This window comes from Oryza sativa, chromosome 9 (assembly GCF_034140825.1).
Source record: "Oryza sativa Japonica Group chromosome 9, ASM3414082v1".
In the NCBI taxonomy this organism is placed as follows: domain Eukaryota; kingdom Viridiplantae; phylum Streptophyta; class Magnoliopsida; order Poales; family Poaceae; genus Oryza; species Oryza sativa.
The window spans coordinates 26,778,180-26,802,705 of NC_089043.1; the positions used below are offsets into that span (position 1 = coordinate 26,778,180).

The 24,526-nt window shown below is 46.3% G+C and overlaps 6 protein-coding genes across 6 annotated transcripts; 4 read left to right on the forward strand and 2 right to left on the reverse strand.

Annotated features, from left to right (window-relative positions):
- Positions 1-468: 468 nt before the first annotated feature.
- Positions 469-3,420, forward strand: LOC136351792 (uncharacterized). Its single transcript, XM_066304144.1, has one exon. It carries the CDS (start codon positions 709-711, stop codon positions 3,418-3,420), a length of 2,712 nt encoding a protein of 903 aa, XP_066160241.1. The 5' UTR covers positions 469-708.
- A 1,865-nt stretch (positions 3,421-5,285) lies between these two features.
- Positions 5,286-6,714, forward strand: LOC136351793 (uncharacterized). Its single transcript, XM_066304145.1, has 5 exons — positions 5,286-5,531; positions 5,624-5,873; positions 5,964-6,029; positions 6,120-6,251; positions 6,315-6,714. Exons 2-5 carry the CDS (start codon positions 5,729-5,731, stop codon positions 6,602-6,604), a joined length of 633 nt encoding a protein of 210 aa, XP_066160242.1. The 5' UTR covers positions 5,286-5,531; positions 5,624-5,728; the 3' UTR covers positions 6,605-6,714.
- A 1,105-nt stretch (positions 6,715-7,819) lies between these two features.
- On the forward strand, positions 7,820-12,005 carry LOC4347858 (F-box/FBD/LRR-repeat protein At1g78750). Its single transcript, XM_015755794.3, has 5 exons — positions 7,820-8,008; positions 8,560-8,651; positions 9,057-9,905; positions 10,000-10,149; positions 11,520-12,005. Exons 1-5 carry the CDS (start codon positions 7,906-7,908, stop codon positions 11,904-11,906), a joined length of 1,581 nt encoding a protein of 526 aa, XP_015611280.1. The 5' UTR covers positions 7,820-7,905; the 3' UTR covers positions 11,907-12,005.
- A 3,199-nt stretch (positions 12,006-15,204) lies between these two features.
- Positions 15,205-17,963, forward strand: LOC4347859 (wall-associated receptor kinase 5). Its single transcript, XM_015755784.3, has 3 exons — positions 15,205-16,270; positions 16,348-16,506; positions 16,615-17,963. Exons 1-3 carry the CDS (start codon positions 15,235-15,237, stop codon positions 17,826-17,828), a joined length of 2,409 nt encoding a protein of 802 aa, XP_015611270.1. The 5' UTR covers positions 15,205-15,234; the 3' UTR covers positions 17,829-17,963.
- A 158-nt stretch (positions 17,964-18,121) lies between these two features.
- Positions 18,122-20,216, reverse strand: LOC4347860 (senescence-specific cysteine protease SAG12). The gene is made up of 2 exons (XM_015755799.3): positions 19,433-20,216; positions 18,122-18,926 (listed from the first exon to the last, which is right to left on the reverse strand). Exons 1-2 carry the CDS (start codon positions 19,962-19,964, stop codon positions 18,310-18,312), a joined length of 1,149 nt encoding a protein of 382 aa, XP_015611285.1. The 5' UTR covers positions 19,965-20,216; the 3' UTR covers positions 18,122-18,309.
- A 932-nt stretch (positions 20,217-21,148) lies between these two features.
- Positions 21,149-23,615, reverse strand: LOC112936417 (uncharacterized). Its single transcript, XM_026020326.2, has one exon. It carries the CDS (start codon positions 23,459-23,461, stop codon positions 21,422-21,424), a length of 2,040 nt encoding a protein of 679 aa, XP_025876111.1. The 5' UTR covers positions 23,462-23,615; the 3' UTR covers positions 21,149-21,421.
- Between the last annotated feature and the right edge of the window lie 911 nt (positions 23,616-24,526).

The window sequence follows — 24,526 nt, forward strand, 5'->3', positions numbered from 1 at the left end:
TCGCTCTCGGGCGACGGCCGTCAACGAAATTTGCAGGCGGCCCCCTTGCCGCCCTCCGCGAGGGCGATTTTGTACTGTGCGGGGGGCCGCCTGCAAATGGGCGGCGAGGGGGGGCATGGAATTTTGCAGGTGGCCCCCTTGCCGCCCTCCGCGAGGGCGATTTTGTACTGTGCGGGGGGCCGCCTGCAAATGGGCGGCGAGGGGGCATGGAATTTTGCAGGCGGCCCCCTTGCCGCCCTGGGGGAGGGCGATTTTTGCCTCTCCCCCTATAAAGCCCAGTCCCTCCTCTGTGAAATTTCATTATATTCACTAAAAATCCAAAAAAAAAGAAAGAGAGAGAGGGGAGGGCAGCAGAAGGGGAGCGGCGAAGCCCTGCTGGTTCGCTCAATTCATCACAAGTATGCTCCCATACATCTTTTGCATTTGTACTAATATGTTATGTTTGAGTATATATGTTGCGTTTTAGTTTTAGTTCCATATATTTTAGCACATCTGTAGCACACAGCACATATGTGTAGATCCAGAGCATAGAATATAATAGTATGAATTGAGACATAGACAGTAGTGTTAATTGTAAGATGTAGTTTAGTTTGATCTGGAGAATGTAACGTAATTTTAGAAATTTAGAGAACAATATTGTAGAGAATGTAACTTAGGGCGTAGTACAGAAATGCGAGGTTAACGCAGTTATTGTTTTCATCAGGCACAATGTCAAGTAAGGTCACATTTCAGATAGTTCACGGTGAAGGAAATATTAGATTTGGTCCAGATGGTGTTGATCTGTCAGATTTTGTAATGACATCTAAGGGCATCGATAGGCCTGCGGAGAGAACATTTCAGTCAATTTATAGTTGGTTGTTGAGAGGATTTAGAATAGACCAAGAAGTATACACAATGTCAGTGTCAGTTGTAGTGAGTCGTGCAACAGAAGGTTATTTTTGGGAACTAATGCCGATGGACAGCACTGATGCTTGGAGACGGTATGTGGAAATGGCTTTTGAACGGTCATGGCCCCTCGTTATATTTGTGTCGGTAGAAGAGAAAGATATAAATGTTTCAATGCAAACCGAAGATGTAGAGGGTCCTATCAATGCAGGGGATGTTGTTGGACCATCGATGCAAAATGAGGAAAATCAACCAAGGGAGGAGCAGGCTATGGGCATGGCGGATGAGGGGGAGAGAGTCGGTATAATTGTTGATGAAATGGAGAGGGAAGATTCGGATAATGAGGAAGTGGACGACGACGCATCATCCGATGAGGAAGGTGATGTAATGGCCACTGATTGGGCAAATGAGGACTTCTCTGGACTTGTTATATCAGAGGGTGATCATGTACCCTGGGAGTATAAGGAGAACGAGGTAATTGAGGGTGCAAGGTATGCTCATAAGGATGAGATGAAGGAGGCGGTGAAGCATTGGGCAGTTTCCTTGCAGAGAGAGTTTAGGGTGGTCAAGTCAACAAATTATGTGTATGAAGTGAGGTGCATGAAGGAAGATTGTCCGTGGCGTGTCCATGCATATAAGGGTAAATGGAATGATTATTGGAAAGTTAGCATTGTGACCGAGCACAAGTGCTACTTACAAGGGGTGGAGAAGTATCACCGAAACATCACTTCAGCTTTTGTGGCAAGTGAGATGTACAGCAGTGTTGTTGGTAACATTGGCTTTGAACCAAAATCAATTATTAGGCACATCGAGAACAAATTCAAGTACACCATAAGCTATGCAAAGGCCTGGAGAGCCAAACAAAAGATCATTGAGATGAGGTATGGCACATTTGAAGCTTCTTATGATAATTTGCCTCGTTTGTTAGCCACCATTGCCCAGAGGAATAATAATACGTACTATGACCTACATACATTTACATCGGTTGATGATCGAACAAAGAGTGTGCTGCAAAGAGCCTTTTTCTCATTGGGTGCTTGCATCAATGCTTTTGTGCATTGTCGACCTGTTCTATGCATAGATGGAACTTTTATGACAGGTAAATACCGAGGTCAGATATTGACAGCAATTGGGTGTGATGGGAACAACCAGGTTCTACCTATGGCTTTTGCATTTGTAGAGAGTGAGAACACTGAAAGCTGGTACTGGTTCCTAGAGAGAGTGCACATTGCAGTGGTGCGTATGAGGCCCAACGTTTGCCTTATACATGATCGTCACGCGGGTATGTTGCGGGCTATTGACTACTTGCAGAACGGTTGGGATGAGAAGGGACTTCCAGCTAAGTGGCCTGATGTTCGGAGTCGGTGGTGCATGCGTCACATGGGTGCAAATTTCTACAAGCAATTCAAGAACAAGCATCTCATGGAGCTCTTTAAGAGGCTCTGTGCACAGAACCAAGAGAAGAAATTTAATGAGTTGTGGGACAAGTTGGATGAGTTGACAACGAAGCAAACAGATGAGCAATCTCGCAGACCACTAGTTGAAGGTGACGAGCCTCCCATACCTCTTGGTGCATTACATGATGACCCACCAACAATGAGAAGGAGGTCAGGGTCGTCCATCAGAAATTTCACTCAGTGGATTGAGAATGAGCCTAAGGAGAAGTGGTCTCTATTGTTCGACACCGATGGATCTCGGTATGGCATAATGACAACCAATTTGGCAGAGGTGTACAACTGGGTAATGCGAGGAGTTCGGGTACTTCCATTGGTTGCTATTGTTGAATTCATCCTTCACGGCACGCAAGCGTACTTTAGGGATCGATACAAGAAAATTGGTCCGTCCATGGCCGATAACAACATAGTGTTTGGCAACGTAGTGACAAAGTACATGGAAGATAAAATCAAAAAGGCACGGAGACATCGAGTTGTTGCTCAAGGCACACAAGTGCATCGGTATGAAATAATGTGTGTTGATAGGAGCAGGCGTGGTATCTATCGCAAGCAAGCCGTGCAGGAATGTGTCTTGAAGGCGGATGGTGGATGTACCTGCAGTTGTATGAAGCCGAAGCTTCATCACCTTCCTTGCTCACACGTTCTTGCTGCTGCCGGTGATTGTGGCATATCTCCCAATGTGTACGTCTCAAATTATTTCAGGAAAGAAGCAATCTTTCATACATGGAGTGAGGAGATATATGGGTTCGGGATCTCAGGATCTTACACAACGCTGAGTGCCCAAGTTTTTTATATTCCAGATCCATCTAAGTTAAGGGTGAAAAAGGGTCGACGCCAAACTAGACGCATCAGAAATGATATGGATGAGTCAGAAGCAGGTGGGAGGACTTTACGCTGCAGCAAGTGTGATCTGCTCGGCCATACTTACAAGAAATGCCCGAAGAATGCAGAAGTTCCAAGCGGCGCAGATGCTAGTCCATCTGGACAGGCAAGTGATGGTAGGCGACCACCTGGTGAAGGAACAACAAGCAGGCGCGCAAGACCAAGGCGTCGTCGCGCAGCAGGCGATTCCATGGTGTAACAATGCTTTCGATTTAGGAAATAAAATGCTGTTGTGATGTAATGAGTGTTCGGACTAAATACTTCTATCGTGTAATTTCAATTCAATGTTGTTGTAATGAGTACCTCCGACTATTGTTGTACTAGTAGTATTGCGAATTATTCGGTGTTGTATCATAATGTTATCGTGATGAGTGTTCGGACTAAACACTTTTGTTTGTTTGTACTCTTGTTTAATATGTGTTAGTAATTCGCTTATGAACATTTATTACTTATGTTGAACTAATTATTTATATGTTTCTGATCAACCTATTTGATGCAGGTATGGCGTACGACACACCGGCGCTGTTGAACCGTGGGATTGACAGGAACCACCGCTCGTTCCTGTCAGCAGTCGAGGGTGCACAGCTCGGCACCTTCCGTCCACGCACGTCGCGCGAGTGGTTGCGTGTCGACCCCCGTCACGTTCCTTGGTACGCGTATGTTCACATTTCAACTCAACTTTGCTTTGTGTTGTACTTATGTTTGAAGTTTGCTCTATACAGGTTGCGTGCGGCAGGCCTTCTACCACTTTGTAGGCTTGTTGAGGCGGCGGCGGACGACCGTGACCCAGCGAAGCGGTGGGATGCAGACCGGTCACTCCTTGCCGCTCTTATAGACCGCTGGAGACCTGAGACGCACACGTTCCACCTTCCCTGTGGGGAGATGGCTCCGACACTGCAGGACGTGTCGTACCTGCTCGGGCTACCGCTGGCGGGAGCAGCAGTTGGTCCCGTGGACGGTGTTTTTGGGTGGAAGGAGGATATCACTGCGCGCTTCGAGCAGGTGATGCGCCTTCCACACCTAGGACCGACCACCACCCTTCCTCCGTACTCTACAGTCGGGCCTAGCAAGGCTTGGTTGCTCCAGTTCACTGTAAGTAAATAAGTTGTTATTATCATACGTGCTTATTTGCGACCGAATGAGTGTTTTGTACTAACATTTCATTCTTAATTGTAGGCGGACCTTCTGCACCCTGACGCTGATGATTACTCGGTCCGACGCTCCCTTGAGGCGTACCTGTTGTGGTTGTTCGGGTGGGTGATGTTCACTAGCACCCACGGGCACGCTGTGGACTTCCGGCTGGTCCACTACGCACGGTCCATCGCGGATGCTCAGCCACAGGACGTGCCGCAGTGGAGCTGGGGTTCTGCCGTGCTAGCAGCCACGTACCGTGCCCTCTGTGAGGCGTGCACGAAGACTGACGCGGGAGCGATCATCGCTGGCTGCCCTATGTTGCTTCAGCTTTGGGCAGCCGAGAGGTTTGCCATAGGTCGACCAGTGGTGGACAGCGCACCCTACGGGGTTGGTCGCAGCGCGCAGTGGCCAGAGGACGGTCCCACGATGGGGACTTACTGGTGTCGACGTGGGGTTAGTGCAACTTCGCTGCGTTATAAGTTTATCAGTCGTCTTTTTTTTTCTTCACATAACATGTCTAATTCCGATCATGTTTATTGCAGCGTCGTTACGCTCACGTCCAGGTGAGACGTGGTTACCCGGACTTCGTGTTCGAGTTTGACCGTCTCCAGCCGAGCGACGTCATCTGGGAGCCGTACACAGAAGAGGCCGTCGCTGCGAGAGCACCGCTAGGACTTTCGTCCTTGTGCACACGCGACCAGGCTTACTGGCTCACCATCCTGCCGATGGTGTTCGACATTTTCGTTGAGCCTCACTGCCCGCAGCGTGTGATGAGACAGTTCGGACTTAGGCAGGTGTTTCCGGGCAACGTGCAGCCGACCGTCCTCCCTGCCGACCACTCGTGAGTTCGGATTGTTCATTTCTAAATTTTTATGATAATTACTTCATCGAGCCATATAATTTACCTCTCTTCACAGGTTGACTTGACGGGGACAGCTAGCAGGCGCACTTTGGGCTCCACGTGTACAACAGTACGTTGACGACTGGGTGTTAGCTACAGAGGAGGTGATCAACGAGCTCTTCCCACACACGGAGGAGAACTACCGTGACTACCTTCGCTGGTACCTTCCTCGCACTCGTGCGCGTGTGACCTTCACTCCAGACGCCCCAGAGCCGCACGTTGCCGCTGTCACGGACGCGTATCCCACGCACCGTGACCGAGACTACTTCGTGGCGGTACGTCCAATTTGTATTACTTCTTACAATTATTTCATTTATCTTGCATAATATAGGACAACTACTGAATTTGTTATTTCCATCTTGCATAGGCTGATGCCGCACGGGATATCAGTGCCGATATCACCGCAGTCCAAGTGAGGTTGAACAGAGGTTTGCACTTGACTGACGTTGAGCAGAGGGTGACCTTCGACCGGATGCAGGAGAAGATGCGTGCGGTCATGCGCGTCTTCTCCTGTCGCAGCGCCGTGGACGTCGTACCTCCAGCTGGTCCGGTACAACCACGGCCTCGCGCGCCTACCGTCGGAGCAGGACCTCGACCTACGGCACCTATTTCGCACGGTACTGCTCAGCCCAGAGGTTTCTTAAGTTTTGTTTCTGTTTTTGTACGAAAACATCACCCCGTCGTAACTTGATGATCCATCCTCGCAGGACCTCGTTTGCCTTCGAGCGCCCCTAGCTTTGGATCAGTGCGACCTACAGCACCGGTTTCGCACGGTACAGTTCAGCCCAGATATTAGTTCATTTTTGTTTCAGCTTTTGCACGATTATGTCACCATGTTTTAACTGCACGTTTCCTCATCGCAGGACCTCGTCTGCCTTCGAGCGCGTTCGCAGGCACGACCGGCGCTTCCACGAGCTCCGCAGGGGCGTTCGCCACCTCTTCGGGCGCGTTCGCCAGCTCTTCCTCTCACGGAGCGTCGATCCCTCGCCCACACGGTACTTTACTTTTTATTAATACTGTTAAATACCTGTACGAAACTGATGGTCCTTGTCCAGCAGGATTTGCAGCCGGGATCTTCGGTACTGGGGCCTCTTCGTCTCACGCCGGTAGGACTGGTCCTACTAGCCAGTTCTACGACGACGACTTGCACGGTGCAGACCACCACGACGTACTAGGCTCCTCTCAGCTTGGAGGAGCTCCAGAGGCGCACACTCAGGAGCAGCCAGAGGTCACACCTGTACAGGCAGGACGGGTTGGCCGTGCCGTACCCCCGGACCGACTCACGTACTCCCACGGGCACATTAGGGCGCAGGGTAGGAGGGACAGGGGTAAGAGGCCTCGTCAGTAGTGTTCTACCTCTTCAGTCCTTATGTGACCGTTTCTTTTGGCTTACAAACTTGTAAAGCAGTACTACTTTTGCTATTACTACTGCAGTACTACTTGTGTTTGTCTCGTCTACATAGTTCTTTTCATTCATATGGTGCTAGAACAACTTATGCTCACGACAACACACTTTCGGCGCTGCACGGTAGTGTCAGATCCAGTAGCGCGCACAGTCCACAACAGCACACATGAAAAGCGGCAGCTCGAGTTATCACTATCAACTTTCGGCGCTGCCTGTTTACATAAAGTGAATCACGCCCACGCGTGATCGTCTTGTCACATCTAATGAATAATGTATCTCATTGAGTTCACATATATTGCAGTGAAAACGACGCTATATAATTGACAATCTGAAGGCAACCTCTTCATATTTTCTTTCCCACTAGCACACAACACACGAAAATGGAAGTCTATTCATTGGTAATACGTAATCTAGATTTGAGATTATGTAGAACATTCTTCACTACAATTTTACATTTTGGCAGCAAACCAAATATGATCAAATGCAATTTTACCTTACCAAATATTTGGTCGTGAAGAAAAATTTGGCACTAACAATCCAAATATGCCCTAAAAATTAATAAAATATTTGTACGGTAACAAAATATTTGTACGGTAACAATCCAAATATGCCCTAAAAAATAATAAAATTGTATTTTACCAGTCTTGGAGATTTTAATTTTGTATAGTTTTCAATATAAAAAGATTTGATAACTATTGATATTTATACAAAAATATAGAGCACAGTATAAAATCGCCCTAGCGGAGGGCGGCAAGGGGGCCGCCTGCAAAATTCCATGCCCCCTCGCCGCCCATTTGCAGGCGGCCCCCCGCACAGTACAAAATCGCCCTCGCGGAGGGCGGCAAGGGGGCCGCCTGCAAAATTTCATGCCCCCCCTCGCCGCCCATTTGCAGGCGGCCCCCCGCACAGTACAAAATCGCCCTCGCAGAGGGCGGCAAGGGGGCCGCCTGCAAATTTCGTTGACGGCCGTCGCCCGAGAGCGAACGGCCGTCTGCCACGTCATTTTCGCCGCCCTCTGGGAGGGCGATTTTTAAAAATCGCCCTCCCAGAGGGCGGTAGGCGACTACTTCCGTCAATTTTCAAAATGGAAAATTATTTTTGTAAAACTTTTAATAAAAAAAATTATAAATAAAAAAAATTCCCTTCTCTCTTCTCTCTGCAAACAAGTTGTATTCTACGGATATACTGCGCCGCTAGGGTTTGCGCCGGCGCCATCTCCCTCGGATCTGTCATCGCCATCGCACATGCCGCCGTTCTCCAGCGAGCCAATGACGAACAACGAGGGGGAACCAGTGGAAGATGCGTCTTGCCGGTCAGTGCGGCGCCGGCGGTACCGAGAACAAACAAGTTCGTGCCTCTTCTTGCAACTCCCTCTTCGATCGGATTGCAATTTCATTGCTTTTTACGGTCTATATATATCCTTGTCTCGATCTGTTTGTTTCTACCGCAAAGCTGCTCTTTTGGTTTTGCGGATGGGATTGGAGGCTATAGGGTGGAGCTAAAAGATCAAAATCTGTGCGCTCTCCTTAATATACTTTTAAATTTGATCCTTTTTTTTGTGCATACCAAGATAAATCATTATCGTTTACTCCATCCCAATTCCCAAAACAAAAAACAACTTTTGTACATGAATCTATGTCCAGATTCGTGCACAAAAGTTGTTTTTTTTTTCTGGGACAGAAACTTCTCGTACTGCAATACATGAGGGTTTGTGCGGTCACGTCCAAAATTAATTAGCTAATTATTTGTCATGGCAGAGAATTTTCAGTTTGTATTCTCGGTTCCTAATGTTTGGCGTAAAACTTTGTGCAATTTCAGCAACTTAATCACTGCTCTTGTGTATCTCTTCCCTTTTATGTTGTTATCTTGTCGATTACCATCAACCGATGTTTTTTTAGGTACAAATAGTGCTCCACTTCGCCAACAAGGTGATATTTCTGAGGGCGCCCAAAACACTATGACAGGATTCGACTTTGATAGACTTCCACAGGTATGAATTTGAATGCTGATTCTAAAGTAATGCAGTTTCATATAAAAGAAGCAGTTGCCATTAGCATTGCACACATGGATCATGATTTTGTTTGTTGATCAACAAGTCAATGAATAACAATTTTCTTTTATATTTTTTTAGTTGTGCACGTTACATGCTTGTTGGCTGCATTGTTGCTTTGTGCCTTAACTGCCTTTTTCCTCTGGCAGTTTTAAGATTAGATCCTACAGTATATATAGCTCTCCTTTAACTTTGTTGGATTATACAACATTTAATCAGTAAGAGCTACTCATATCATTGGTCAGGATAAAAGGGAATCCTTCAATCAAATTTTTCCATGAACTCTCATTCTTTTTCTGAACCACATTATCCTTGATTTGACTCTTTTATCCATTTTTATTGCAGGATATCTTGTGCCATATACATTCCCTTATTCCGCTACGAGATGCTGCCTGCTTGGCTTGTCTGTCTTGTAGATTTCTACGCTCTTGGAGATGCTTCCCTAACCTCACATTCAATCAGGAAACATTCAGCTTGAATGTTTACGAGGGCACATCATATGAAAAAGAAAAGGAACCAGTGGATATAATTGACAGCATTCTTCAGAACCACTCTGGTACTGGGGTGAAGACACTTAAGCTTGATGTTTCTAATTACTTCAAACCCATCACGGCTGACCATATCAACAATTGGCTTAACGCTGCTGTTAAACCTGGAATCATTGAAATTGCTGTGAAATTTCCTGTACATAACAGGCCAATGTTCAACCTCTCTTGCTCACTTTTATCTTGTGCCGGAAGCTCACTTCAGTCTATTTCCTTGTTCTTTTGTGCTTTTCACCCAACATTAAGAACTGGCTGTTTCAAAAGCTTGAGAAGCGTGTATTTCAAATTTGTCCACATTACTAGTGAAGAACTAGGATGCCTTCTCTCCAGTACAGTTTCATTGGAGAAGTTGGAAATTAGCAATTGTGATCAGCTCACTTCCTTGAATATACCTTCTCATCTGCAGCACCTTACGGTCCTGAATGTGTTATTTTGCACAAATCTAAAGATGATAGAAATTTATGCTCCAAAGCTGACCACTTTTGACTTCAGAGGACGCCCTATGAAAATATTAACCAGTGACTCCTCGCATCTGAAGTACATGACTTTGCATGGTACATTCTTCTCTGGCATGATCCAATATGCTAGGACTGAACTCCATTCTATCGCATCGAATCTTCAGACTCTTACCCTGGCATCATCTAAAGAGGTCTGTTGAGTTACATTATGTACAGTTAATTTATTGCATATATTTGATAATTATGCCTTGAAGCATAACTAACCTTAGCATATTCTTTCTTCAGGATTTTATTACGCCAATGTTGCCTGTGAAATTCCTCCACCTCAGGAACTTGAATGTCTATTTTGATGGCATTAGATTCCAAAGCTATGATTATTTTTCTCTGGCTTCTTTTTTCGAGGCTTGTCCTGCCTTGGAAACTTTCTACATATGGGTAAGTATGTTAACTCTTTAGAGCTGTACATGTGAAAGATTTTTTTAGATGAAATATCAGCACTGGCTTACCTGCTTTTTAGAGAAAGCCCAGAACCAGTACTGTGGTCTTACAAAAAGTTTGCAAACTGAACGAAAAGGGGCAACATACTGGGGTTTCATGTTAAAACAGTTAACTCCTGCATCTTTGTAGACATATTTGATCTCTGTAAAATATCTGGTTAAGTTAGGGCTTTTACGTTATTATTAAGTGAAGTGTCTTGACATAGGCTTATATTCCGCAAGTAATAAGAAATCAGTACTCAATATTCTACCCTAGAAATTACTAGGTAACATTGATGACGTTACTGCTTTGAACAATATTGACCGATCTCTGTATTCAGTTCTTTTAGGCTTGTGTTCGGGGCTATTGGTTGGGAACTTCTCCCCTGCGCATGCAAAATGGAGCAGCTCATTAGCACATGATTAATTAAGTATTAGCTAAAATAAACTTCAAAAATGGATTAACATGATTTTTTAAAGCAACTTTCCTATATATATTTATATATATATATATATATATATATATATATATATATATATATATATATATATATATATATATATATATATATATATATATATATATATATATATATATATATATATATATATATATATATATATATATATATATATATATATATATATATATATATATATATATATATATATATATATATATATATATATATACACACCCATATGGGACTCCATGGTGCCCGGGCTCCAAGGTATAAAACACACAAATTCTCTCAAATTTTTAAAAATTTTCAAATTGTGAGTATATACCTAGGTATATGAATTTGATTCATACAAATACCTAACAACAAAACAACTCAAACTCAACTTTATTTCACAATTCATTATTACATACCTAATGAATTATATGTTTGGATGTTATATACCTAGAACCAAAATCTAACCAAAAAAAAAGTTTAAACTCAGTTCAAACTTGTTTGAACTTGTTAGTAAAGAAGTTAATGTTCATATCTAAACATTTAAAAAAATTTCATACTCATTCAAATTGGGTATATACTCAATTTGAATCTTGGAGCCCATATTGGGTATATATATATATAACACACCTTAGCAGTTCATAGAAAACATCCTTAGAGTTTGTGTAGTGGTTGCCCTTTACATGAGGGGCCCTCTCATCTCCTCTCCACCCTCACCATTTAGTCTTGTGGCATCTTGGGGCTTGTGCTTAGAGTTCCATACTAGTATGCTTTATTGTGCTAACATATTGCATTGAAAATCTATTATGATATGCCTAGTCAAAACTGTTTTTCTGTTGGAGGATTATGTGACATCAAAATTGATTTTGTGCAGGCAGGAGAGTATGATCTTGCATGGAAGGACCCAGCTCTTCAAGATTCCAATGCAGATTCGTTACAGATAAGGCGGATTCCAGAAATCCACCATGCCAACCTTAAGAAAGTATCCATCAACCGATTTTTCCCGTCAAAGAGCTTGATTGAGCTAACATATCTAATTATTGAGAATGCCTCGTCGCTACAATGCCTTAAGCTGGACGCTGGCTATGGTTTTGACACTAGTGGCATGTGTAAAAGGATGAATAAGTTAGATGTACTCCATGCCCTCAGTGCTGTGGAGGTTGCCAAGAAATATATTGAGGGCAAAGTTCCCTCCAGTGTGAAATTCAACATTCTGGAGCCCTGCGAGCGGTGTCATATTGCAAAACTTTCCCAACTTTAGATTTATTTCAAGTTATATAAATGTTTGTGCATGCGAATGCGTTGTATGATACAGTTACTAATCTATAGAAAGAAACCTGTTGGAGTTTTAGAGAGGAAATGTTGTTAATCAATTTGTCAGCATACTCTCTCAACTCAGAATGTTTTTTTTTCACATGCTGGGTCTAGACGAAACAGGCTCACCAAGGAGAGTCAAGCTTTCATAGATCTCTGGAGTTACTCAGTATTTCGGTACTTCCAATCTTCCATAAGTATGAATTGAATGAAATATATTCTTCTAACGTACTATTTCTCTTGTCTGCCAATTTCCCTGCAAAAACGAAATGCCAGTACTCAACAGTAAGATTTGAACAGTATTTAGCTCTTGTGCCATTAACTGTTCCGGGCACAAACTTTTGAGGCTAGTTGAAGTAAATTATCATACGTTGCCCTCTGCAAATTATTGCAAATGTGCTGACCATGGAAGGTTTATGTCACTGTACAGCAACAAGCAGTTTGTGTATATTGGCACCTTTTTCAGAAATTGCACAGCGGAAAGGCGCAAAAATCTTTTCGAGGTCATTTTATATATACACGAGTGTTCTTTTGATCGGCCACTGAATCTATAGAAAGAACTTTGATCTGGGTGGAAGAGAAATTTAGTACTACTAATATCTGCATTCAGCTTATTTCAATTTATACTCCTTTCTACCTAAGTTCATTTCAAGAGTGATTTTACAGTACTTGAGAAGGTATCAGGATGTATCATATTTTCTAATGTAAAATTTGATATCTTTTAGTATCTTCAGTATTAATATTAAAATGTACGAAAATTTACATAACAAAATTTGGTACTTTTTTTATCAAAGGGCCTTAACCCTTCATTTCCACTAAAAGAAATGTCACAGTTTACAGCAGAAAAAAAAAAAGAAAACAACTGCATCTAGAGCTTATAAAAGCGACAACAGACATTCAACAGTTGACTCTCTTCAACAGGCTAACAACTTTGCTCTTCTGTTCAAAAGCTAGACATTTCTCTCTTCTCTTCTAATCTGATCAGCTGCTTGTAATCCTTCTGAAGCTGGCACGCCACCCATGTCGTGAATTGAACACCTCATTTGTGACCTGCTTTAGGCTCTGTTTTTTTTAGCTTAAGATTATTATAATCTAGATTATTGAGTCAGATTACTATAAGTTAGATTGTTACAATCTATAGTAGAATAAGCGGTTATTTGTATCTTTCCTAGATTATTAGAGCCTAGATTATTGGGTTTGCAAGTCTAAAGAGGGAGTGGGGTGGCATGGTGGGTAATTTTTCACCCAATAATCTAGAAAAAGCTCACCTAAATGAGCTTATCAGATTATAATAAGTTGGGCTCCAGATTATAATAAGCTACTTCAATAAGTTGTCTATTTCTTTTAGCTTACTCCCAATAATTTGGATTATAATAATCCCAAGCTGAAAGAAATAGGGCCTTAGCAATTGGATTCCCCATCGCAGCTTTTCTTGATTTCCCACCTGTCTCTGCAAAATAACCCAATCATGCATCCATGAGCACGCTTGATATAAAATGTCAGTGGGATCCTGTGACAACAACCGTTTAAAACAGGTTTTATTTCTTGTTTTCCAGACAGACCATAACACAGCTGCTGTCCCTACCAACAGTAAGTGTTTATAAAATTTGGTACTTACCTCGTAAGGAAAGTAAAATTTCTCTTATTTCAAACAGACAAGGTGGGTGGCAAGTGTGTGAAGAACCTGCCAACTACAGCCATATGCTGCCGCGCTCGCAGCCCCATGGGCCACGGGCCGTAGGCCGTGCTTGTGCTGTTTGCCTGGAACATGGGCCGGACCGGCTCGGCCCGTGCCGTCTCGTTCCTGGGCCGGGCCTTATGCGGCCCATTTCGTCGTCGTTCCGCCGCGCCGCCTACGCCGATCTACATCCGCCGCGCCGCTGTTCCCGCCTGCGAGTGCGAGAGGAGCAGCGGCGCCGTCGTCCTTCTGCCGCCGGTGACCACACGTTTATACGCAATTCCTCTTTCTCATCCCTCTCTAACCACACCCTTTTTTGTTCTTTTTTTGCCTTATAAACATTTGTCTTCTGTTCGTTCTAGATCTGGAAGCTCTGGTTTCTTTTCTTTCTTTTTTTTTTTGCTGTTAATTTTCCTTAACCTTAATTAGGGGAGTACTGTACTAACGGCAGTTTGTTTTCTTCACCCCAAAATCTCGGGGCCTCCATGTCGCATGCTACATCCGCCCCTGTCGATGGGGATCGAGTTCGAGTGAAAGAATCGTCTTGCCGCTCGCTGTTGCGTCGACGGTACCGAAACAGATCAAGTTCGTTCCTCTTTCGATTTGCAATTTTACTACTACTGCTGCTGCTGCTGCTGCTGCTGCTGCTGCTACTTTTCAGCGTTTATCATTCTGTTTGTTTTTATAACAAAGCTGCTATTTTCATTGCGGCGGATGGAATTGGGGACTAGGGTGGAGCAATTACTTCTGTTGCACAGTTTTAACTCTTGTAGTGTGGTCGCTCATGCTTTAATTCAGGCTCTTCCCTCTTCTTTGATTTTTGCTAGAATTGAGCTCATCGTCATTGCGGAGTTGCGAAAGATTCTTGTATTATGTTCACACCAAATTTCCTAGAAAATTAGGAGTGTCTGGTTGGTTTCCGGGGTGTGTTGGGTGACTCCACAACGAGGTTCCACCAATGCTCTATCGTTTGGCAGTCCGGCCATTTATCCATTTGGAGGTCAGTGCTAGTCCACCTCTGGATTTCCGTCCAGATTCTCCCTATGACTATGCATCTGGCGAAGAGATTCTCCTTGTGATGTTGTTTCACATATTAGATCCACTATTAATTGTGCTTAGAGCAAGTTTAATAGTGTAGCCAACTACTAGCTCCAATTCATCTATAGCTAATCTAATAGCTATTTCATACAACAATTACATACTACAATATTAATGTATGGTCCTACCTGTCATACACACACAGTGTCTTGAAGTCCGTGTACAGCTGGCTATAAATCTATAGCCCGCTGTCCTTCTCTCTCTTCATTTATCTTCTTAAAATATGTTTGTAGCTGCTATTGTACCTGCTCTAATTGTAAAACAATGGTAGTACTATCTTGAAGCAATGGTTGAACAGAAGGTCAATGCAGATGCAACCTGCAGGCTTGCTAGTCAACGAAACGCGTGCATTTGCATCGTCGTTGTGTCATGTCGTCAAGCTGGCAGGTCAAAGCTAAGCTAGGACGACGTGCGACTGTGACACTTCACCTGCAGATACATACACCCACAGTTTCTGACTTCTCAATTCAGTCGGCCATGCTGCCTTGATGATCGATCGATGCAAAGGCAGGCAGGAGGATTCATTTCCATGGCGTGGTCAATGCCACCGCTGGCTTTGTTCGCCGCCGTGCTGGCGCTGCAGCAAGCTATCGCCGCCGCCGCGGCGGCCGGAGACTGCCCGACCACCTGCGGCGACGTGGCCGTGCCGTTCCCGTTCGGCATCGGCGCCGGCTGCTACCACTTGCCCGGGTTCAACCTCACCTGCGACCGGAGCAGCGACCCGCCGCGGCTGCTCCTCGGCGACGCCGCCGCGTTCCAGGTGCTCAACGTCTCCATCGTCAACGCCACGGTGCGCGCCGCCCGCGTCGGCGGCATAAACATCACCTACGGCGGCGGGAACACGTCGTCGGCCGACGAGGGACGCGGCGCTTGGCGGGGGCTCGGCGACGGCGGGCCGTTCGCGCTGTCCGAGGATCGCAACGAGCTCGTCGTCGTCTGGGGGTGCGACGTCGTGGCGCTGCTCACCGACGGCGGGGGGAGCGGCAACAGCAGCAACGTCACCATCAGCGGCTGCGCCTCCTTCTGCCCCGGCACCGACGCCGGCGGCCAAGCGATCGCCGCCCCAGCGGGTTCCACGATGTCGCTGACCGAGGACAGGCGGTGCACCGGCGTCGGCTGCTGCCAGATGCCCATCAGCGTCGGCCGCGACTCCTACCAAGTGCGTCTCCGCCGGCTCAACCCGAGCCCGCCCCAGCCGCCGCCGCCGCAGGGCGCCGGCGACCCGACGGTGGTGCTCATCGCGGAGCAAGGGTGGGTCGCCGAGGCCTCTAGGTCCACCCGAGGCTACCCGCTCCCGGTCACCTTCGACGAGACGGCGGTGCCCGTGTTGCTGGGGTGGATGATCGCGTCGACCCGCGTCGGCGCCGACGGCGAGGTGCCGGTGAACTCGACGTGCCCCGCCGACGCCGCGCGCAGCGCCTGCAAGAGCAGCCACAGCTCGTGCCGCAACGTCTCCAGCTCCGCGCGCGCCGGCTACGTCTGCGACTGCGACGCCGGCTTCCATGGCAACCCCTACCTCGCCACCGGATGCCAAGGTAAAATTACATACAGAATTCGATTCTTTTTCTTGTGAATTCGAGCTAATTTGTGTCGATTTGGGCGATTTGCGAAGACATCAACGAGTGCGAGCGTGCAGAGGAGCACGGTTGCTTCGGCGAGTGCATCAACACGGCCGGATCGTTCCTGTGCCGGTGCCCTGCAGGAATGCAAGGCAACTACACCCAACGCAATGGATGTTTCAGACCTCCTCTTCCTGCTCGTTCTTCTACAGGTGAGCAATCACACATTCACACAATACTTAATCACAGCTGCAACTTGATTGGTGAAAGAAAAGTTTACAGTAATACTATCTCTGCTCTTACATTCTTGTCATCTTCAGGTTTAAGCATCGGTGTGGGTGTCAGTAGTGCTGCAAGCCTTATACTTATAGTGATCATGGCGATCTTCATCATCCGCAAGCAGAAACGCAGGAGGGCCAAGAAGATTAGGCAGAAGTACTTCAAGCAGAATCGTGGGCAGCTACTGCAGCAACTGGTAGCTCAGAGGGCTGACATTGCAGAGAGGATGATCATACCGTTGGGTGAGCTCAAGAAGGCAACAAACAACTTTGATAGAGCTCGTGAGCTCGGCGGCGGCGGCCATGGCACCGTGTACAAGGGGATCTTGTCCGATCTCCATGTCGTCGCCATCAAGAAATCAAAGATTGCAGTTCAAAGGGAGATCGATGAGTTCATAAACGAGGTTGCCATTCTCTCGCAGATAAACCATAGGAACGTGGTGAAGCTTTTCGGATGTTGCCTCGAGACAGAAGTGCCATTGCTTGTCTATGAGTTCGTTTCCAATGGAACCCTTTACAGCCATCTCCATGTCAGTGGACCAAGATCACTACCATGGAGTGACAGATTGAGGATTGCAACTGAGACAGCCAAAGCTATTGCCTATCTGCACTCATCAGTTTCAATCCCAATAATCCACAGAGATATCAAGTCCACTAATATACTCCTCGATGACACTCTGACCTCCAAGGTGTCAGACTTTGGAGCTTCAAGATGTATCCCGGTTGATCAAACAGGGGTAACAACAAAGGTTCAGGGAACCTTAGGATACATGGATCCGGCATACTATTACACTCAGAGGCTTACAGAAAAGAGCGACGTGTACAGCTTCGGGGTCATTCTTGTAGAGCTTCTCACAAGGAAGAAGCCATTTTCTCACCTGACACCTGAGGGTGAAGGTCTGGTTGCACATTTTGTCACTTCATTTACAGAAGGCAATCTAGTTGGAGTGTTAGACCTGCAAATCATGGAGGAGGCAGACATGAAAGTTGTCGAAGTAGTAGCTACGCTAGCTGTGACATGTGTAAATCTGAGAGGAGAGGACCGGCCTACCATGAGACAGGTTGAGATGGCACTTGAAGGCATTCAGGCATCCAGGGAAAATGTTTCAGGTAATCTTTCTGCAGAGAAGCTTGGAGAGAGCAATAATGTCGCGAGGGATTTCATGCCAAGCCAAGAAGGAAGAAGCATGACAGAAGGGACTAGGCAATATAGTTTGGAAGAAGAGTTCTTGTTGTCTTCAAGGTACCCTCGGTAGTTTTCTGGTCATCTGTGTTCATGTAAAGCTGATTTCAGTTTCATTTTTCCCCAAGGAGTTTATGTGTTCTTTAAAGAATTGAAAATTACCCTCATTCGAGTTAAAAACAATGGGCCATGACATGCTTCTTACCAATCGGTAGCCTTGCCATTTACCCTTTATTATTGGGCTGTATTTCTGGAGTTTAATATTGGGTCTATTTTGTACTGACGACATGGCCCTCTACCTGCCAGAAAATTCAGCTAGCAGACAAAAAAAATCATTGGATGCAGCAAGCTGAATGCTAAGTCCACTGAAGAAATTTCTATCCTTTGTATATAAATTTATTTCCAATTGTAATAAACAATCATGTGATTCGCGAGTTTTACACGTAATATTAACAGCGTAGTGTGTGTAGGTGCATCGTGCACGCGATGAACACCATCCCAAATTTCCTAAGTTTGACTAATTTGAAAGCTACTAACTTAGAAAAATGTAGAGATCACATGAGCGGGAATGACGGCCGGATGGCGATGCCGCAGAGCCCCTCCGGCTTGCCGGCGACGTCCTTCTTCATCTTGATGTATCCCTGGTCGCCCCAGTTCTTCCCCCACGAGTTCTTGATGATCCAGTACTTGTCGCCGCCGGCGGCGCCGCCGTCCGCCGCCGCCTCCTCCTGGCCGTAGCCGACGACGGTGACGCCGTGGTTGAGCCGCGTCCCGCACGGCCCGTCGTACACGCCCTTCCTGTAGTGCTGGAAGTTGTCGCCGCCGGCCTCGATGGACACGGCCACGGGCTGCGCCGCCGCGGCGTTCGCCAGCGACGCCTCGCTCCGGGTGGCCACGCGGCGGAGCCCGGCGATGGTGGCGGCGTGGTGGCCCAGCTTGGCGCGGTCGCAGGCGGCGGAGGCGGCGGCCGTGTAGGGGTAGTCGTCGCGGGTGGTGATGCCGCCGTTGGCGGTGATCCACTCCAGCGCCCGGTAGCTGACGCCGCCGTCGCAGCCGCTGTCGAGCGTGTCGCAGTCGACCAGCTCCTGCTCCGACAGTGACACCAGCTTCCCCTTCTTGATCTTCTGTATCCCCTCCACCACCGCCACCGTCGAGAACGCCCAGCACGATCCTTTTAATACAGACACAGTAATATAGCTAATTAATTACTTCACTAAACACAGTAGAATAATAATATTACTAATAAGAAATGAAATAGTTTCTTTACAAACATGGTGCAAACGCAGGCGAAGGATACGAATAGTTAGTAATACAATATATATGATGCTGTTAACTTTTAAATATGAAATCATATTCATCTTATTAAAAAATCATGTAAGTATTATTTATTTCACGTTACTTATTTTATTATTAGAAGTAATTTTAATATGACTTATATTTTTCATTTTTATATGCTAGATTCGAATTAAACGAAAATTAAACTTTATTGAAAAACAGAGAGAAAGGGAGTATTATTATTATGCATTTGGGTCGCATAATGAAAGAGACAGGGGGCACATGTGGTTAGTAGCGAGCCATGTGTTTACAGAGAGGTCACAAATAATTGAGAGTTTATTATTATCTAAAAAATGAAATAATTGAGAGGTTGACGTGTTAGCTAGCTGGAGTAGTGCGTACCACATCGCCCTTGGTCCTTCACCTCCGTCACGGCGCCGCTCGCCCGCCAGTCAACGCTCGCCGGCGCGCCGGCGGACTCGTTGAAGTACACCTCCGGCTGCAGGTTGTGTTCGTCCACCGGCCCGGCGCGCGTGGTGATGATCGTCGTCGCCGCGTCGTCGTCGTCGCCGTCTGACGACCGCAGCGGCGGCGGCGCGGTGTACATGGCGATGAACTCGTCGTTGGTGAGGTCGGTGTAGGCCGTCTCGCCGAGCTCGTACGCGAGCCCCGCCGCCGCGTTCGTCGCCTCGATGTACCGCACGTTGCGCGCGTACACCCGGAGCCGGCGGCGCTCCTCCCCCGCCGTGGCGTACGACCGGTTGTACTCCGCCTTCCACCGCCGGAACCTCTCCACCATCGTCGTCGTCGTCGCCGGTTCGCCCTCGGTGACGCGGCGGGCCGTCGCCGGCGACGAGCAACCGAGGAAGAAGACGGCTAATATGAGCAGTAGGCATGGGAGAGATCGTTTGGAACAGAAGGATGCGGCCGCCATGATCGACTGGCAGGAGGCAGCTCGTGAGGAAGAGGAGGAGACGAGCGTGTTTAATCACTAGGACTAGTCAATTAAGGAAGGGATAAGATAATAAGACCAGCTACTAATAACTAAGAGGATTTTTTTTTTGTTGTCTGCATAGCATTAGCCTGCAAATGATTGGAGGGAATGAAGAACAAATCACACACACAACCAAAAACTAAATAGATAGTGGTGACGTCGTAGTCTATGAAAAGATAAGAAAATTTCTAGGAGGAAATCGACAGGATATGCATCTCCCCTGCCTTTTTTGCATTATATATGCTCGTGTGTTTAATCACAAGGGTAAGATCATAGGACGAACCGCTAATAATAATTAAGAGGATTTTAATGTACTCTTCTTTCTTTCTTTCTCTTGATGCATAGTAGCCTGCTTGTGATTGGATTGGAGGGAATTAGTGAACTAAGTCAAACACAACCAATTGCTAGTCGTGTGTTGAGAAATATTGGAAAATAGGCAAAGAAAAAAAAAGAAAAATAAACAATTGGTTGTGTCTGAGGGGAATTTGAGGGAATTAATGTTGCATTTCTATTTAGAGACTTCTCAAATACTACTTCTTCTGTTTCATGTTATTGTAAGACGTTCTATGATTTGAATTCACATATCTATTTCATATAGGAAAAATATGTAGTGCAAGCCACATATGTAGTGGAAACTTAATTAGAAACTCATAGTGACGTGGACGAATCTCGGACGTTCATTTCTCGATCCAACGGTAGTTTTTAAGTTTCCACTACATATATGGTTTGCATTACATATTATATGTGTCCAAATTCAGATTTGGAACCATCGGATCATTTCAAGATAAAATCACAATTACATTTCAAAGTAGGAACAAGAACACAATTGGCTCATACTCCCTCCGTCCCACAATATAAGGGATTTTCAGTTTTTGCTTGCAACGTTTGACCACTCGTCTTATTCAATTTTTTTTTGCAAATACAAAAAACGAAAAGTTGTGCTTAAAGTACTGTAGATAATAAAGTAAGTCACAAATAAAATAATTAATAATTTCAAAAAATTTTGAATAAGACGAGTGGTGAAACGTTGCAAGCAAAAACTCAAAATCCCTTATATTATAGGACGGAGGGAGTATTATACAGGCGGGAATGGGATGCATCGTAGATAGGCGATGCATGAGCAATGAATCAACCAATACCGTTAATTAAGCTTATTCATGAATGTAGGCACGCAGTAAAACGCGTGCACGACAACAAACGAACAGAAAATGAAAATTAAACCAAACATGAATGGAGTAGTATAGCAACAAGCATAGCCGCATACTCACTCGCGCACAGCAGAGGATAGTAAGCCAAGCGCATGCGTAGTACGTGCCTGGGTAATCGACACGACTATACGTATAATTAACAAAAAAAATGCAAGAAATAAACACATAATATATTTATAGATAGAGAAATTAAATAAGTTCCCAGTCTTCCTGCTTTTGGAACACCTTGCCTTGTTGGCTACCCTGTGCGTGTTGTTGGACAGGAGCGTTAGGTTGATCGGGCATCTGGAGCTTGTCGGACAAGGTCTTGGTCCCCTTGATGGAGAGGAGAAGCCAGACGAAGGAGAGGAACTCGCCGCCTTCACCCAAGCTCTTGGCGTGGAGGTAGCCCCTGCACATGGCGGCGGAGTAGAAGAGCATCCCAACCCAGACATGGTACATGAGCTCACACCGCGTCTCGTCGTCGAGTAGCAGCAGCTCCTGCGTGAGCCTGCAAGCTTCATGGACGAGAGGATACTCATTGGGACCTGGGCCCGAAGTACTTCTCATAAAGATGGTGTCCACCATGGCCATGTCATCTTGGATGGAGGGGCGCTTGAAGTGACGCCCGGCCCGCAGCTTGAGGATGGCCTCGACTTGCTGCATGGCCTCGGCGAAGAGATGCTGCCTGCTGCCGGTCAAGAGCATGTCGGGGCGGAAGTTGAGCAGGTGTGCCATGTAGTTGGAGATGGCCTCCGTGATCACCTCGCGAGGGTGGGCGGGGAAGGTGGGAGGCTGGCAGGTGAAGCATAGGTCGGTGGCGATGTGCCAGAAGAGGACGCTTCTATCGAACGACCCGAGCAGGGTGCTCCGTACCTCTGTCCCTTCGCCGCATGCCCTTCGCCCCAGGTCGTGGCTCAGAATCCAGTTGTTCATCTCAGAGTCCAAGTTTCTGTAGCTGCCGAGGTCGAGACCTTCTATCTGATCGCTTCGCAGTAAATCAAAGACCAGATATCCGGCGACCTTGCTGTACAGCTTGTCGTGCTTGGTGTCGAAGTAGCCCTCATAGCAGCCAATGCGGGTCGCACACTTGATCAGCCACCCAGTTGGCTGTAACCTCCGGAGAGCCGCGTCGATGAGGTTGTACTGCGCGATCCACTCGCACAAGGATGGAACCTTTGCAACAAACATGACCAGGTGTATCAGCCCCCGGAAGAAGAAGGCGGAAATGTCTAGCACGGCGGTGAAGCACAAGAGGATGTAGGTGATCTTCACGTCCGTGGCGTTGTAGCGGCCACGCTTGTGGCTCACGGCGAACAGCGTGATGGAGGCGACGTGCAGGGCTGGAACCAGCAGGAGATGGTAGGCCAAGTAGGCGGGAGTCCACGTCACTTTGGCTCTGGTGTAGATGAGCCCGAATGCGTTTTGCAACCATCTCTTGGAGAACCTCTCCGCCCCTATTGCCCGGCTTAGAATCGCCGTGCCCTCCTGGTCCACGCTATCCAGAACGCCCCTTCTCTTGAGCTCGGATACAGCAGCGAACAATGACATGTCCGAGAGTAGCATGTGGACACGGTTTCTTGTTGTCAGGCCTCGCTTCCGAGCGCTCTGCTCCTCCAAGTCGGTGAAGCAGAAGCGGTACGCCTTCTCCCACTTGCCGTCATGCCGTGTCGTCCCTTGTACCAGGGACGACACCGCCGCCAGCTTTTGGATTCTGGCTCTCTTGAAGGCCCATGGCTTCTCGCTGAAGCTCAACACCCCGATGACAAACATCAGGATCGCCGACACCCATAGCCTCTTGTCAGTGGAGTTGGGCCACAACTTGTAGAAGGCGTACACCGCCACCGCCACCTGAGACACCAGGGTCACGGCGTGCCGCGTCCACAGCTCGTTGTCCTCGATGTTGTAGGCGGTCAGCTCCCGCTGCCCGCCAAGGTGGATAAGGAGGACGGGAGCCCACAGGATCTCAAGGACGCCGGCTTGGCCGCCATTGGCATTGGTACCGCCGCAGCTGGCGCCACTTCTTGCCTTGGCGTGCCGGTTGAAGAGGGTGGCCAACGCGTAGATGGCCAAGGCGTCACTGCTAACGTAGGCCAGCCAGATGCAGGTCCTCAACAACCTCGGGATGGTGTACTTGCGCATCGGGGCGGCCACCAGCAAGAACCATTGGAGGCCCAGGCTGCCCAGCACCAAGATGCGCAGCTGCCACTCGTCCCACCATCGCACCGCGCTCCACACATCGATCATCATCTTCTTCTTCTTCTTCTTCTTCTTCTTCTTCTTCTTCTTCTTCTTCTTCTTCTTCTTCTTCTTCTTCTCACCAGAGAATTAATTACGACTAAGTGTACATACGTATATGCATGTAACAAGGTTGTGGTAGCTACCCCGGCTTACAATCAAGTTTTGCTTGCATGCCCTCATCTGTTCGACCAGACCACTAGCTAGCTATATATATATATACCCGGTGCCATGCATGCTACTGCTCTGGTATTGTAAATATCCAACTTAATTTTTAAACCATATATGTTCGGTGATACGTTCATTTGCTCGTTATTGTAGATTCATTATCTAGCTAGGAACCTTTGATGAGTCCATGCAACTTTAATTCTAATCATTGTTTCCAGCTCGATCTGTTTTGAGCTTCTGTGTGTTGTAGCTCCTTGCCCCTGCAGCTATATATGATCTGTAAACCTTGGGCAGTTGGGCTTTTGAGTCTTTTCTTCCCTCTTAATATATACAGCAGAGCTAGCTCCAACCGTCGTATCCTTAAAAGAAAGTCCATGCCGGCCCATTACAACTTTCTAACCATTAAATTTTGGAGTAATTTGAATACTAACACTGAGGGTTCAAGATATATAGGTGCCTTTGATTAAAATTTTAACAATTTCGAATTTTGAAGAAATAAACTAAAATTAAGAGTCCATTATATTAATTAAGAGTTGGGGTGTGTGTGTGTGTGTGTGTCAAAATAAAGCATATGCTATTGTAAATATCATGTATTCCCTAGTTTTAGTTATACCCAAAATTTTCAATAACTCCTAGATTTAGAATTAATAAATATTGAGCTCATTATTTAATTATTTTTTTATTATAGGACTCGAATTAATAATTACTAGGATTTAATATGTAAAAATGGTACCATTAGCTAGGTTATTGTGAAAAAAATACTAGCATATAAATGTTAATCATTTTTAAATCCATTGAAAAGTAAATACAGAACATTTGTATTATAGACTGTATTCATGCCCAAAACATCACATGCAAATTAAAAAGAACGGATGTAGTACGTACCTCCATAGATTTTTTACATGACTT

Excerpts from the sequence above, each read along its gene's own strand:
- LOC4347858 (XM_015755794.3), top strand. The coding sequence starts at position 7,906 with ATGCCGCCGTTCTCCAGCGAGCCAATGACGAACAACGAGGGGGAACCA. Across the intron at positions 8,009-8,559 it reads GCGGTACCGAGAACAAACAA|GTACAAATAGTGCTCCACTT; the intron begins GTTCGTGCCTCT and ends ATGTTTTTTTAG. Across the intron at positions 8,652-9,056 it reads ACTTTGATAGACTTCCACAG|GATATCTTGTGCCATATACA; the intron begins GTATGAATTTGA and ends TTTTTATTGCAG.
- LOC136351793 (XM_066304145.1), top strand. The coding sequence starts at position 5,729 with ATGCAGGAGAAGATGCGTGCGGTCATGCGCGTCTTCTCCTGTCGCAGC. Across the intron at positions 5,874-5,963 it reads TACGGCACCTATTTCGCACG|GACCTCGTTTGCCTTCGAGC; the intron begins GTACTGCTCAGC and ends CCATCCTCGCAG. Across the intron at positions 6,030-6,119 it reads TACAGCACCGGTTTCGCACG|GACCTCGTCTGCCTTCGAGC; the intron begins GTACAGTTCAGC and ends TCCTCATCGCAG.
- LOC4347859 (XM_015755784.3), top strand. The coding sequence starts at position 15,235 with ATGCAAAGGCAGGCAGGAGGATTCATTTCCATGGCGTGGTCAATGCCA. Across the intron at positions 16,271-16,347 it reads CCTCGCCACCGGATGCCAAG|ACATCAACGAGTGCGAGCGT; the intron begins GTAAAATTACAT and ends CGATTTGCGAAG. Across the intron at positions 16,507-16,614 it reads TCCTGCTCGTTCTTCTACAG|GTTTAAGCATCGGTGTGGGT; the intron begins GTGAGCAATCAC and ends TGTCATCTTCAG.
- LOC112936417 (XM_026020326.2), bottom strand. The coding sequence starts at position 23,461 with ATGATGATCGATGTGTGGAGCGCGGTGCGATGGTGGGACGAGTGGCAG.
- LOC136351792 (XM_066304144.1), top strand. The coding sequence starts at position 709 with ATGTCAAGTAAGGTCACATTTCAGATAGTTCACGGTGAAGGAAATATT.
- LOC4347860 (XM_015755799.3), bottom strand. The coding sequence starts at position 19,964 with ATGGCGGCCGCATCCTTCTGTTCCAAACGATCTCTCCCATGCCTACTG. Across the intron at positions 18,927-19,432 it reads GAAGGACCAAGGGCGATGTG|GATCGTGCTGGGCGTTCTCG; the intron begins GTACGCACTACT and ends CTGTATTAAAAG.